Source organism: Myodes glareolus, chromosome 22 (genome assembly GCF_982192425.1).
Source record: "Myodes glareolus chromosome 22, mMyoGla1.1, whole genome shotgun sequence".
In the NCBI taxonomy this organism is placed as follows: domain Eukaryota; kingdom Metazoa; phylum Chordata; class Mammalia; order Rodentia; family Cricetidae; genus Myodes; species Myodes glareolus.
This window is the reverse complement of record NC_142047.1, coordinates 14,252,046-14,267,258: the sequence shown is the minus strand read 5'-3', so window position 1 is coordinate 14,267,258 and position 15,213 is coordinate 14,252,046. Positions and strand designations below refer to the sequence as shown.

Genomic DNA, 15,213 nt, shown 5'->3' with positions numbered 1-15,213 from the left:
GATGCCCACCATCTGTGACTCTGTTATTGGCTGTCTACAAATGAAGGGTTGTCATGTTTTCCTGCTGAGTTGACCTTTTAGTCATAACTCATGGTCCCACCTTTTCCTAAACTGTATGAATTTACCAACATTAACGCGACACTGGATTTTCCTTTTGAGTATTGGTTGTGTCTGGTACCCTTATTTTACTTTTAACTTGTTTAGACCTCAGTGTACTTGTATTTACATTGCTTTAGAAGCATCACTGATGCACACACAAAGCACACACATTCGTGCTTCACAGGTACGGAAAGCAATTTTTTTACATGTGTGCTTGAGCTTTGTTTGTGACGGTCAGGGCAGCCCTTGTAAGCAGGTCCAACATGTCTTAGGAAGGGGTACTGGCCAGAGTGCTCTATGTGGTTAAGGAGAGAGAATTTGCATATTTTGCTAGCACCAAAATAGGAATCTGTCTTGGTCACTGACTTTTCAAGAGAAGTGGGAAAGGGATGATGGAGTAGGGAGATTAAAGCCATAAGCAGTCAAGTATCAAAAGTGGAGTCAGACTTATTATATGTTATACCATTGGGTCATAAGAGTGTAATAGAACACCATTTGGGATAGCCTTGGCATTTCCCAGTCTTAGATAACAAAACACTTATTTTTTCTCAGTTGTATAATTATGCTGTTAATTGTAATTTTTAAAATTCATCATTACATGAATCTAACTGACTTACTTGCTTTCTTGTCTTTCCAAAAACTTTGTCATTCTTTAGAAATAGCACAAGAATACTCTCCAGCATGTCTCCCTTATAGCTAGAAAAATCTCTTTGATTGTACTGTCTAGCTGATTCATTACCACTGACTTCATAGTCAAGAGCATCATAATTCAAGACAGCAGAAGCCCATCTTTTATCTATGTTCTCTCTATTAGGTTCCTCCAAGCCTACTGTGTTCACTGGATATACCAGCATCACTATGCTTTAAAACATCTTCAGCACACACACACGTGCGTAAACACAACACACAACAACAGATGGAAACAGCAGTGACCCACGTCAGACCACCAGACTAAGCTTCCAGTTGAAGAGTAGAAGAAATGAGAATATGAGCAAGGAGGACAAGACCATGAAGGGTTCATCCACTGAAACAGTTTACCTGAGCTAATGGGAGCTCACCAACTCCAGCTGGATTGGGAAGGAACAAGCATAGGACCAAACTAGTCCCTCTGAAAGTTGTAGGACTGACAGTTGTATGGCTGGGGTAGACTGAGGGGCCACTGACAATGGCACTGTGATTTATCTCTAATGCATGTACTGACTTTTTGGGATCCTATTCTCTTTGGATGTATACCTTGCTCAGCATAGATGTAGTAGGGAGGACCTTGGACTCTCCACAAAGCAAAGTGCCTTAACCTCTCTTAGGATTAGAGGGTGTGGGGTGGAAAGGTGTGTGGAGGGAATGGGAGGAGGGGAGGGAGTGGGAGTTTGGATTGGTATTTTTTTTAAAAAAAATCTAATAATAATAAAAAAAGAAAATGTGCTATAAACTTGCCTATAGGCAATCTCAACCAGGTTTGCCACTGACCCAATTTTGATTTCCAAAACAATGTTTTATTTTTACAAGATGAAGCAGCAAGGATCTTCTTTAATGCATTTGTACAAAATAACATACAGTTGTATAGCCTCAAAGATAAGAAGCCTTGTTCCTCTGCAGAATCATCCATGGCAAACACGTTTCTTGCTCCAGGCTCTCAAACACGGCTGGAACTCCTGATCAGAGCTCAGCATGCTCTCCGTGTGTTGCCCTCTCTGCTGCCTCCTTGGCCCTGAGTTCAGTCCAAAAAACCATCTCCTTCTCTTTCAGTCTGTGGGCTGCCTGGATTGAGGCGCCGAGCTTCATGTAGCCTTCCTTCTGGTCATATTCTGGCCAGTGGGGCAGCCCTCCCCAATTAGGGTTCCTGTGAACAGAATTTGAAAAAAGAAACTCAACTAAGCAACTGAGCTATCCCCATGATGCCCCAAGATTTGCGAAGATGCCTTGGTTTATATCTGCTGAGGAGCCTCCTTCCACACCTGTGCCCTTTTCCACCTTCTGATACAGCCTGTGCATGTTTAGAAATTTCCTCCTATTATTTAGATCTTAACTCTCCTCTGAGACCTCATGTACTGAAGGCTGATGCTCAGCTAGTGGTTCTGTTAAGGCTAATGGAGGAATTAAGAGGTGGCTCCTACTTGGAAGAGGCAGGTCCCTGACAGCTTGCTTTGCACCACTTGGGCTTTCACCCCTCCATCTCACTGCTTCCTGACTGCCAAGAAATGAGGTCTGGTTCCCACTTAATATCCCTTCTCCATCACATTCCTCTTATTCACAGGCTCAAAGGGAAAATCTCAAAGAGCCCCAATAAAATCTTCATCTGCTAAGTTGATGAACCTCAGATATTTTGCTTCAGCAATTGAAAGATGACAACACAAAATTATTACTTATAAATATTACTAAGAAGTGGAGCTTTCTGTGCTTAACTCAATGATGTGGCTCTGAATGCAGAATTCAGTGAGTGAGGCATATGGGGGGTTCCAGCAGGTTCCACTAGGAACAAGAGAAGTGAAGCTCATGATGGCTCAGATGAGAAGGAAGCCTCTAATAGGGTCTGGATTAGAGTCCATTCGTTCTCCAGCTGGGCAACAAATTTGCCTATATTTGTCTGGTCTGATATTTTATGGGGTCCCGAGTTTAATGATGATAAAACATTTATTGGTCGTGGAAATTCATGGGTAGCATAGTATACAAGTATTAGAGAGGGTTTTTTTGTTTTGTTTCATTTTAAATCATATTTACAATGGGATTCAGAAGCAAAAGCTACAGCATGGGATTAGAAAGACTCAATCTTGCCAAAAAATAAAATTAAAACCATGAAAACCAGCCCATTCAGCACCATGATAAAGGATGTGATTTAGCTTGAGTACGAGGAGAGTGTGAATGGTAGAGAGTACTTCATTAGGAGAAGCCATCGTTCACACCCCAGATCAAAATGAAAGCTGCCTAGAGGCTCACATCTCAGGAGTTTGTAAGAGCATGGAGTTCAGAGACTTGAAATAACTGAAAAGCCTCTGGTTTCACCCTAGTCCTTACTCTTCAGCCATCTTTTCCCATGCCTTTCTCTTTGTCATGCATACTTGAGCTGTTTCTTGGTTTCCAGAGCACAACCATCATAGGCAGAAGGCTGTAAAGGTATAAGCTTGTTCCAAGGATGTTGCTTTGAGAAAGTATTGCTAGATACCCCTGCCCACAGGGTGCCCTGAAGAATAAATTCTCTGGCATTTTTGTCCTTATTCAGACACTCAGAGGCTATTGCAGCTGATTGCTCATAGAGTCAGGTGACATCTTAAGCCATAGCTAAATCTTAGTGTTGTCCACATGGGTGTGGCTTTGCAGACATGCAGAATGCAAGAGCAATGGGGTCATCGAGGCTTCTACATAGATTGCAAATGAAAGAGCTGGAGGTCAGCGTGTGTGTGGAAGGTTTGGACCCATGCTGACAATGATAAAAGCATGTTGTTTCAATCTGTGAGAGTGATGCTGATGTTGCCATGGAGAGTATTAGAAGCTCCAGAACCTGGACCTCTTCCCTAGGATCTGTTTAGGACATGAGCACAATCCCCACATGAGAGGCCCTTGGGGCTGAAGGAAGCGAGACCTTGGGGGAAAGGACTTCCTAGGCTTTTCAGAATCCAAACCAACCAACAGCTTTCTGGATGCTTGACTTGGAGCCATAGGGATTAAGCCTATTGTGCTTGATCAACAGGTGAAAGTACCCCTGGGGCATGGTGGGAACTCAAGAAGGGAAAGTAGTTGGAGGAAGTTGATCCTGAGGGACGTGCCCCATGAGTTCTGCGACCTAGTTTTTTCCTCTCTTTCCTGCTTGACCGCCAGCGAGATGGAGAAAGGAAGGGATTTATCTGTCACCTTATCCCACCATGTTCCAGACTGACAACCAATCAGAACAAGTAGGTCAAATGACCAACAATTGAACCCTCTGGATCTGTGAGTCAACATGTATACCACCCCCATTACGCTGAACCATCTCAGAAGCCCCCTTACAGCTACACATCTGATTACTCTAGCTGCCTTTGTTAAGAGAGCTAAGGTCACAGGGACTGGAGGCTGATCCCACAAACACTAGAAAACACTCCTCGCAACTAACATAGTAACATCACACCCAGATCCGTCCCGTCTTTGCCACCAGCCTCACCCATTTCGAGGAAAGTTGGCTCAGAATTTCATCACCCACCTTGCTGAGATTGATCTCTTCTTCTGAGGAGTCATCTGTGGGGATAAAGAATAAGCTTCAGCTACTCACCGAGAGGCTTTTGAGTTTAGCGGCTGCTCCACAGGAGTGACGCTGACCATCATCATCTTGGGAACGTATTAGAAATTCAAAGTCTTGTCCTTTACCAAGTTAAAAAGCTATCCTTTAAGAATAAGATGGTTAATAATCTACACTTCAGGTTAGTAATTACTTTCCATACGCTGGCTTCCTTTGTCACCCATGCTCATATGGCTGATCCAAACACAACTCTGCACAAGGCTGTCAAGCCAGGGCCCAAATCCGGGCCTCCGATTGCCAAGGCCACAGGCAGCAAAGAGACATTACCTTTTAAAAACGGAGATCTAAATACTGAGAAGAGTTTGTCACCATGGTCTCCTATCACTGCCTTGGGTCTCATGTTTGATACAAAGCTTGGGTGATACTCAAATTCATACATGTAAGTGGGAGCCCCGGCATCTGCGGTGACATGGATTCATGGAGAGTTCACTCTGCCCACTACACACTACTGTGTGGTGCTAAGGCTTCAAACTGCATGGAGGTCCCTGTAAGGGGAGAAACAGTTCAGGAAGAGCTTGCTCAGGGTTGCACTACTAGCCGACTTGGAATAAAGACAGTAAAACCCACAAATACACATTGAAATGAACAGGGAGATCTTTTATTTCAAGTTTGTGTTTCATACCCTGCTTCCTCCTTAATACTCAGAGAGTATTAAGTTCTTAAGATGGTGAGGCGGCACCAAAGAGAGGTGAGTTAAGGGAGAAAGAATTTGTCTCCAGCCCACCCTCCTTTCCTCTGCTTTCTTTCTCACCACCAGCATGTTCTGTCTGTGTGCCAAGACGCCAGTTCTTTTGCTGACAGAACACTGTGGCTGCCAACTATTGCTTCTTATGGTCCGTCCTGTTCCATGCTCCCAACCTTGGAAATGCAGCCCTTTGCAGTATTCACAAGGAGGAGGGGAGAGAGTTCCTACAGCAGAGTAACTCAGAGGCCAAAGTGCCAGGTCCCATAGCAGCAAAGTGGGAGATTTTGGAGCCTCAACTCTATGTGTATAGCAAGAAATTTGAAAAAAAAATATGAAAAAAGAAAAAAAATGCTTAGCTGTAAGAAAGTGTCTTCTGTATCACAGCACAATCCTTTGCATATCCACACAGTTGTGATCATTGTGTGTACACTTTACACACTACTATCGTTGTTTCACAGATAAAGTTACGGATTACAAGTTAAAACAGTATTTATACTGTCGTGTGTACGTGTGTTGGTTGTATGTGGGTGTACATGTGCCACCTCGTATGTGAAGGAGAGTGGATGATTTCCGGGGCCAGATCTCCCCTCTCACCCTAACAGGAGCCGTAGGATTCAAACTCATTTGTGCAACAGCTGTTTTGCCCACTGAGTCCCTACAAAGTCTTAAAGTGATTTACAGCATAGGATGTAGAATAATCTCTCTCATTTCCTCTGGCAGAGTTTATGCCTGCAACCATAGAGGTGGTTCACCTGAGCAGTGGAAATCACAGAGGGAGAAGTATGTGACTTTGGTCTGTGCTCCAATACTGTAAGCAACACAAGGAAACAAACAGGATGTCAGCAAACCTAAGGGTTTTTCATGCCAAGAAAATCACCAGCAATGCATACAGACAATCCACGGGCTGGGAAAATGTATGTAAGCTGTACATGTGATGTGTCTATTTAAATGCATTCATAAGGACTGACAAGACGGTTCAGCAGTTAAAGCTGGTTTCTGTCAAGCCTGATGACCTGTGTTCAATCCCTAGAAGCCATATGGTGATAGGGGAGCACCCACTCCCACAATTGTCCTCTGACCTCCACAGGCATACTACGGCATCTGTGTGCTTATACAAGCACACGTAGAAAAAAAGTGAAGAATGTGTATAAGGAGCTCAAACACTGTCTAGTGATAAACAGACAAACAAATAAATACAAACTAATCAATAAGACGAGAAAGGGGCAAGAGGTCCCAACAGACATTTCTTTTTTTTTTTGTTTTTTTTTTTACGAAAGATAAATATTTATTCAGAACAAATCTGAACAATTGGTTTTACATTCTAAGCCACAAGGAAATAGCAAAACAGCAAAGAGAAGACAAAAACTGAAGAAAGCAGTTACTGTCTTTCACTTCGACTGGAGAACACTGAGTGGACCCAGGCCCTCTGTCTTGGCCTGTTTCCCCATGAACACTTCGAGTTTATATCGCACTCATGATTCCGGGTTAAAAACTTTCTCCTGAGTGGCAGAGGTCCAAGGTTACGGATGCAGGATGGGCTCTCTGGCTTCTCTGGGGTCCTAGCAGCTGAGGCAGAGGTACAAGTGTAAACGTCTGGCAAGTTTCTTTCTGAGGGGAACCATTTCTCACTGAGGACAGTGGCAGGGGAAGGCCCTGGAACATGTAAGACGTGGTCCTCCAAGGACTGATGCATGCTCGCTGGTCCTTTCCCTAGCCTCCTAGTACTACGGAGTGACAAGACAAGCTTTCCCTTTCTGCTCTTTCAGGTCATGGCTTCTCAGCTTCTTGCTGGCACCACCCTGGACGGAGCAGACTTCCTTGGCCCACCAGTGTCGAGGAGATTGTTGTCTAGTGTGAGAGGTAGTGGGGATGAACACCGGGCTGGGGGTCAGGGACTCTTACTCTGGACTATCTGAGGCACCACACAGCTGTATACTTTGACCCAGTCATTTAACGTCTCTGGGTTCATTTCATCTGCTGGAAAATCAAGGGGTTAGTTTTAAAACACCTTTCAGGGAGGCGGGGGTGAGAGGATCATTGTAAATTTGAAGCCAGCCTGGCCTACCAATGCAGCCAGTTCCAAGTCAGTCAGGGCTACACATTGAGACCTCATCTCACATCAAAGCACAAAACAAAACCAACCTCCCCTAAAGAAAATCCAACGAAAACCACCGCTTGGGTCTTTCCCAGCAGGAATGCCTGGGCTCCATGCTCCTGCAGAAATTGGCTTCTGAGCCACCACAAGGAGCTGTCACAAAGTAGACAACGCTTTTATGCTAGGAGAGGCCCTTGGCCACCATTCCAAGCTTACTCAGGTTACACGTTTATAGCAACACTGTTTTCACAAATTCTTGTATCACAGAAGCAGCAAACGAAAAGAACCCAGCGGAGAGCTGCGGAAGGTAGGCACTCTTAACCGAAGCCAGAAGAGACCTTTTCTAGTCTTGGTGGAGTGCCTACCCCGCGTTGGGCCGTCTACGGAGTGGGGGTGGGGGCGCTGAGGCATAGAGATGAGCAAGGCAGCCCAAAGGGCAAAAATCTTCTAAGGAGGCAATGTATGAGGAGGGAGGTAGTAAAAAGTTCAAAGAGGTCCAGGTGTTGGCGAAAGTACCAAAACAAATGCAAAACGGGAGAAAAAAGGTGGTGGGATGGGGGCAGGAGACATATCTGCACGCGCTACAGTTCCAAATAGTCCTTACTGGTAAAATTCGCCGGTTCAAACAGGCTGAAAAGGAGCACCCGTGGTTTTAAAAAGGCATAGAGAGAATGTCTCTTTCAGGTTTTAAAAATACTTCCTTCCAAAACGATAAAATGAAAGAAAAGGTCTTAAAAAAAAAAGTTTTGGCACTTAAGAAGGGTAAGCTGGCTGTGTGTTCGCCCCGGCGGGCAGACGCGCGTTCAGTGCCCCGCCACGCCGGTGAGCTGAGCTGCCACGGAATTGTGGACGGCTTTGGGACACTGGGCAAAGGCGTGTCCTCTTTTGCCACAGAGGTTGCACACGATGATTTTCCGGCAGTAAGGGCTCAGGTGGCCCTCTTCCCCACACCGGAAACACCTGTCCTGCGTGCAGGTGCCGCTCATGTGGGTCCGGGAACCACATTTAAAGCACGTCTTGGGCTGCCCCTTGTACCAGCTGTAGCCCCTCTCTGCTCCCAAGAAGAAGGCCCCAGACAGATGCCTCACTCCGCCCTCCCCCTGGCGCAGCTCGACCTCGCACTTGTACTTCCCGGTCCAGATCCCAAACCTGTCGGTCACTTTCACCGGCACGGCCAGCACGTCGCAGTGGCGCTTGAGCCAGGTCACGACCAACAGACATTTCTTAAAAGAAGACTTACAGGCTCAGATTGAAGAAGGCGCAGGGAACACGTGACACTGTCACATAGACCAGCTCAGGGGTGAGTCAGTGGAACAGCCTAGGCCCTGTGAGGTGGAGATAGTCTGGACCAGCTCTGAGCTACAAGGGAACCCAACGCTGCAGGGCTCAGAGATCTTGTCAGCACACAGAGGACACAGATTGGTTACACAGGCCTATGAAGCCTACCAGGTTTCTGTCCTACCTGAGAAGGCTGGTATAAATCACATTCCTATAAGCGGGAGGAATCACTCTCTTCCCTCAGTGAGGGAGAAAGTTGGATCAGTATTCAGGTACTGTGTGCATGGTGTGTGTGTGTGTGCGTGTGTGTGTGTGTGTGTGTGTGTGTGTACCAGTGTTCAGGTTATTTGTGCATGGTGTGTGTGTGTGTGTGTGTGTGTGTGTGTGTTTGGACCAATGTTTAGATTATTTGTGCATTGTGTGTGTGTGTGTGCGTGTGTGTGCGCATGTGCGTGTGTGTGCACGCAAGCCCATGTGTGTGTGTGTGTGTTTGCTTGTTTTTTTACCTGACTTTTTTTATTGTGTTCGATTTGTTTCATTTCACTTTTTATAACATTTCAGAAGGGTTAGTTTCTCTTCATAATTGGTCGTTTCTTCATTTAACTACTTGCCATTTTTTATGCTCAGAGTTAAGCAATATGTTCTGTCTCCTGTCTCACCAGAATAGGTCTTCTTGCCTGTCCCTCAGTTTATAGCCACAAAATCCTTCTACCCTTCACTTCCACAGCCAGTATAGTCTCCCCCCACCTCCCATATTTCTATCTCGTATACCCCCGTCTGACTCATGTTTCACTCCCTTTCCCATTCAGCATTCTTTCTTTATTCAATAGTTAATAATGGTATCCTTTACATAATTTGTAAGCCACACCTTTTCTCAACCAGTCCCCAGCCCATGGCCTCTGAATCAAAATGGGAATAAAAGTGCTAGGTATCGGGGTCTCCAATAGCTCGGCTGATGTGATATTGGAAATGACAATTCAATGCCCCAAGTTAAAGCTTGTGGGAAGCCTCATGAATAAGAGGAAGACAGAGTATCAGGGTTTGAAGACAAGCTAAAGGAACCGAAACTCTCAGTTAAGATCAATAATAAATTTTCAAAAATTCCATGAACAGATAGATGGAGATCTTGAAAGTTTGGAGGCTTCGAGAGAAGAGAAGATCTATGAATTATGAACACGTAAGGAGAAGATTTCCATGCACAAAGTACAGAAAATATTTTCGACAAAAACATAGAAGGAAATATCCAAAACCAGAGAAAGAGATGCCTGCCCATGTACAGGAGTTCTAGAGGACACCAAATGGAGGGAATGCTAAAGGAGCCCTTCATGCCCTAGTCTAGTTAAAGCACTGAAAACAAATAAAGTGTAGTGGAAGATGCAAGAGAGAAAGGCCAGGTAACACATAAAGGAAGGCCAGGGGGGTCTTATAGCTGATTATTTAACAGAATCTTTTCAATTTAAAGGGCTTGGAAAAGTGTTTGTCCAGTTCTGAAAGACCACAGTTGCAAATTCAGCCATCATTTGTGAAAGGGGAACCAGAACTTTTCTATTCTGAAAGCCGACTAAAAGAATTAACGAGCACTGAACTACTTTTGCAAAGGGCCCTGAAGGAGTGCTTAAGACCAAAGAGAAAGATAAACACATAGCAGAGGCCCCTGGGAAAATGATGGTAGCACAATCAGCAAATGTGGAGCAAAGAACCGTCACAGATCCAGCGGTGAGCAGTGGTACACACTGTGGTAGTAACACTGTTGCTCCTTGTTACCAAAGCAAAGAGACCACACTAGCAGATGGTTTAAGAACGCAAGATCCTCATAGGAGATGGTAGAATGGGAGGGGAGAGGAAGGGAGTAGAGCAGAGAAAAATATATAGCTCAATAAAATCAATTAAAAAAGTAAGATCTACCCTTTTGCTACCTCTAGGATATCAAGATAGACAGCACTTTGGGGTAAAAGCATGGGGAGAAAAATGTTTTAAGCAACTGGAACCAGGAAAGCAAAAGGTGTAGCTATTCTGCTATCAGACAAATAAACTTCAAACCAAAGTAAATCAAAGAGAGAGAGAAAAAAACAATTCATACTGATCAGGGACAGTCTACAAGGAGGACATTTCATTTCTAAGCATTTGTGTCCAAAACAAGTGTACCCAATTTCTAAAACAAATTCTATTAGCTCTAAGCTACCTTAGGCAACTTCAATACCCCACTCTCGCTGGTGGACAGACAGGTCACTTGGACAAAGGAATATAAGACAGAGACAAATTAGAGTCAAATGAAATCAGAACTAGATCAACAAGGCACTCAGAGGCATTCTACCCAAACACTTCAGAAGAAAACATTATTGGCTGTTTGTGGAATTTTTACTAAATAGCATATAGATTCAGATGCAAATCAAATATCCATAAAAGTAAGAAAGTTGAAGTAACTTACTGTATTTCTCCTAACAGTGGAATAAATGTAGGAATCAAAAACAAGAAAAACGACAGAGAACGCACAAACCTGCAGAAATTAAACTCTGCACTAATTAATGATGTTGAAGAACTCCAGAAAGAATTAAAAACTTTCTAGAACTGAATAGATGAGACCACAATATACTAGTGCCTGCTGGACAAAATGAAGACAGTCCTAAGAGAAAAGTTCTTTAGCTCTCAGGTCCTACATTAAAAAATCAGAGAGGGGCTGTCTTGATAGCTCAGCAGGTAGAGGCACTTGCTGCACACACCCGATGACCTGAGTTCAATCTCTAGAACCCACGTAAGGTGGAAGGAGAGAATCAACTCTTTGTCCTGTGGTCTACATAAGCACATCATGGCACCTGTGAACCTACACCCACACTACTAAGTCCTGCCTCTTTCCATGGCTTTGCTGGTCCTTAGCAATTGTTCCGCTACTGTCAACCTCTCAAGATTTCCCAATGACCCCTCTTCCCACAGCGGCATTCTAGTTCCTCTTGCCACTATACCTTCAGCAAGAGAGCATCTGCAACAGAAACTACTGGTGCCTTTTAATGGTTATTCTCAACTGTCAGCTCGGTTAAACTAAGATATACCCTGATTTGTCAGGGACATCTTTGGGTTTATTTGTGAAGTTATTTATAGAAACAGTTATATCATGAGGGCTCTGATCTACTAAATAATTTAATCAATTGACAGATTCAAAATTCTAACACAACCCTGGGAGGTGATAGAATTATGGAAGGTGGAGCCTGTTTTTGAAAGTAGTTTCCAGGTGACAAGGAACTGGTAGCTATTATATACCCAGGACAATTTCTGTTGCTACTCTACATGGTTTTATTGCTTCCTTGTCCCTATGATGTTACATGCTCCTTTATACTCTCCTGACACCACAGACTGAAACCTCTGAGACTCTAAGCTAAAGCAGACCTTTGTCTCTTAGGTGGTGTGCGTCAGACTCTCAGGTACAGCACTGAGCAAGGTAATTCTGAGAGTTGCTTACCTGTAGCCCTTGTTCTAGAGCAGACTAGCCTGACAGCCACAGGCAGCATCATTAGCTCTTGTCCCCCTTTCCCATCCTGGTTGTGAGACACAGCTCTGTTCATGCTCACAGTAGATAAAGGTGCCACAAAGCTAACAGCCTTTTAGAGAAGTCTTCAGTCAATGAGATGTGGCTCCTGGTGGGTTAATGCACAGCTCCCTTGCCTCTCAGAAAAGACAGCCCTAAGGTGCTCCTTGTTCCCTAGAGTTCTGCAGTTGTAGCTAAGATGGACACATGCTAGGCAGCTCTCCAGATTAGCGTCCATCTTTTCTCTGCACCACTTTCTTACCAACTAATGGTGTTTTCTGGGATTCTTTTCTAAATTAAACTGCATGTGCTCCCTTTTTCTCATAGATCTTTACTAGTAGAAAAAGCAACACAACCTTGCAGGTCGTATGGTATCAACTTTGAGTCTTGGTCTCAACAGATTTCATTGCTATCTATACAAAGAGGTGGGCAGGCCAGAGACCTAGCAGGTGAACTTGCATCCATCCCCATCCAACACCTGGAACTCACCTCTGTGACCACGAGACACCATCACTGATGGGATGTTGAATATTACATCTGCAAACATGTCTAGGAACATGTTTTTCTTTTTGGTAGGTTCATTTGTCCCTCCTAAATACTTCTTAGCAGCCACTTGAATTAAATTCTCAGGAATTTTCTGAAATGAATCAGAAAGTGACCACCCAACCAGGTGAGATTAGGGCTTCTGCAGTCAGTTAAGGAGGCTTCTCTGATTCTAAACTACTTTAATACTCACCGAACCCTCCTCGAGTTGCCCACAGGAGACTGGAATAAGCTCTCTAGATTCGCTTTCTCTTTGAAATTTTTGTTGATTAACTTTTTAAAATTATTTTAACTAATTATTCTTTGGGTTCAGGTATCTAAGTCATATATTATTACTGTCCCACTGGCTTTGGTGGAAGAGACCCATGTGCATTAAGAGACCTCATAGATTAAAAACTGTTCTCCAGTGAGGGTTATCTTCAGCTGTCCCTACAGAAAAAAGTGACTTCATTTTCTGGCTCCTGGTCCTCCAGAGAAAAGTAATTTCTTGGCGTTTTCCCCTGTTCTCTGGAGAAAAGACATTTTATGTCCTCACAATGACGTTCAGAATTAACATGTCTTAAAAAATGAAATGAAAAACAATATGGGTCATATGATTTTCTAGCTAGTAATTTTTCTTTAAATTTACAGAGTCTACAATATCTATTAACCTACAAATGACAGCATCCCATGTGTCATAAAAAACAAAGACCAAAAAAAAAAATCTCTTTTTTGGTGTTTTAAAACAGGTTTTCTCTATATGACAGTTCTGGTTGTCCCAGAAGTTGCTTTGAGATAAGACTGGAGTCGAACTTACAGAGATCTACCTGCCTCTGCCTCCTGAGTGATGAAATTAAGGGTGCCACGTCCAGCCCTAAACCCTCCAATTTTTTTTTAACTATCTTGGTGTTCACTGATCTTATTTGTGTCCTAAGAACTCCATGAGGAAGCCTTGTGCCTCCAGGTCAGAGCTGCACTGGTCTTTGTTTCTAACCATCTCCATGGTCTTGGTGTTGCTAGCTTTAAATAAACCTTTTCCTCTAGAACTTCTGAACTCAATGGGATTTTGATGGGGGAGTCACAAGTAGGGGTTTTTCACACGGGGATGATAAAGTGGGAAAAACAAAACCATAGGAGCTTAAACTTAGGTTTTCTACCATCAAATTAGTCTGTGATTAGATAAGGTCACCAACCTTCTTTCTTTCTCAACCAATTTCCATGATTCCCTAGAGCCTTACAAGTATTGGGTAGAACTGCCACAAGAGGGAATTGGCTGTCTTCTAGTCCAGCTTGCTTTCAGAGAGTTGATAGCCCATAATCTGTTAAACAGATAATTAAGCATTAATTATTAATATGTTATAGGTTATATAATAATTAATATAATATAATTAATTATTAATATAATAATATTATATTAATCATTATTAATCATGGAGAAGTAACAAAAGCCAAAAAAAGGCCAACAAAGCAAACCAAATAAGGAATAAAGTGGAATATGGGCGGACTTGGCAGACATGGGAGTTTAAGTGTTTGAGGAATAAATTCAACAAAACCCACAGGCACATATGAATAAATACAAGCAACACAGAGAGGACACTTGAAGGCATTGATCACATCAGGGATGGAGGGCATAGGCCACACACTCCCAGACTCAGGTAACAGGGGAAACAAAACCAAGCATTATGTCTGTGTGTCTGTATTTCTGTAACAACCCCTGAAATCTTTCTAAAAGCTGAAGAACTCTGGGATGTGCTTACCCCATCCAAGTTTGTACTCAGAGTTTTGGTCTGGTTTTAGCATGCCTTCCAGTACTGAAAGCCACATCCCAGGCTGATACCAGGGTCCATTTTAGCCTGCTTGAGTGAGTTCCACACTGCTAATAGAAAGTTTGGTGGTGTGCATACAGGAGCCTGAGCCCCTCTTGAGTAGTTTCTTTAGAAAGCCTCCAATTACTCCAATAAGCTTCTCTGCCCCACGTGATGTAAACTGGCACTCTAAAGGGCGTCATCAGGGACTCTCAATGCAAATTTACTTGGAAAATTTTAGGTTTCTTTGAAATATAGTTAATCTGAGTGCATAATCCTTGATCAGAGCAGGGAAGAAGATGCTTGATCCCCTATGGAGGACATGTAAGCGGTCTCTACATTCTCACCATTGGAATGAACCAGCCAAACTCTTGATTGTTGATGCCCACCATGTAGGGGACAGTGTTGAAGCTCTTCTCAGCCAGGATCTCTTCTGGAGTCTTTGGCAGGAAGGCTCCATCAACCACAGCAGGGAGGAAGGGATAGGTCTAGAGAAGACAGAAACCTAACCTCTGTTGTCTTTATGCCATGTTACCTCCAATGCCCTCTCTGGCTGTCTAACGGCTTGGCAAGCACAAGGACTCCTGTGTCTATGGCCACAGAAACCCAGTGCCTTAAGAAGACTAAGTGTAGGACTCTCTAAGGGACTGACACTGGCCAGATGATGGTGGTAGGGAGATAAGGAGGCCAATTTTCATCCAAAGCAGAAGATATACTGCACAAAAATGTGTGTCAAAGTTTAGGCTATATATTGAATCTAAAATACCCATTTATATGCTAGCTTGGGTTAATTATTATAGATAAGTCTATAAAGTCGCTGAAAGCATTGAACTAGCACATGTTGAGCCATTTCTCCAACAGGAGTTTGAGAGTTAGTTCCTGGGAGCCTCTGGTCACAATTGTTTTTATCATCCTTCTTTTATGAGTTAGTTTCTATTTAGT

The 15,213-nt window shown here is 43.5% G+C and overlaps 1 protein-coding gene and 1 long non-coding RNA gene across 2 annotated transcripts; both read right to left on the bottom strand.

The window, feature by feature from the left end:
- Nucleotides 1-1,570: 1,570 nt before the first annotated feature.
- LOC148118443 (uncharacterized) lies at nt 1,571-4,438 on the bottom strand. Its single transcript, XR_015735954.1, has 2 exons — nt 4,340-4,438; nt 1,571-1,939 (listed from the first exon to the last, which is right to left on the bottom strand). It is a non-coding gene; the product is annotated as an uncharacterized LOC148118443 (long non-coding RNA).
- Nucleotides 4,439-7,712: 3,274 nt separating this feature from the next.
- Nucleotides 7,713-9,210, bottom strand: LOC148118442 (zinc finger CCHC domain-containing protein 3-like). Its single transcript, XM_087900640.1, has 2 exons — nt 9,172-9,210; nt 7,713-8,369 (listed from the first exon to the last, which is right to left on the bottom strand). Exons 1-2 carry the CDS (start codon nt 9,208-9,210, stop codon nt 7,950-7,952), a joined length of 459 nt encoding a protein of 152 aa, XP_087756766.1. The 3' UTR covers nt 7,713-7,949.
- Nucleotides 9,211-15,213: the final 6,003 nt, after the last annotated feature.

Bases quoted from the DNA above. Each gene is read 5' to 3' on its own strand.
- LOC148118442 (XM_087900640.1), bottom strand. From the start codon at position 9,210: ATGAGTCAGACGGGGGTATACGAGATAGAAATATGGGAG. The intron at 8,370-9,171 runs GTGGGGGGAGAC...TCTTCTTTTAAG, and splicing joins ACGAGATAGAAATATGGGAG to AAATGTCTGTTGGTCGTGAC.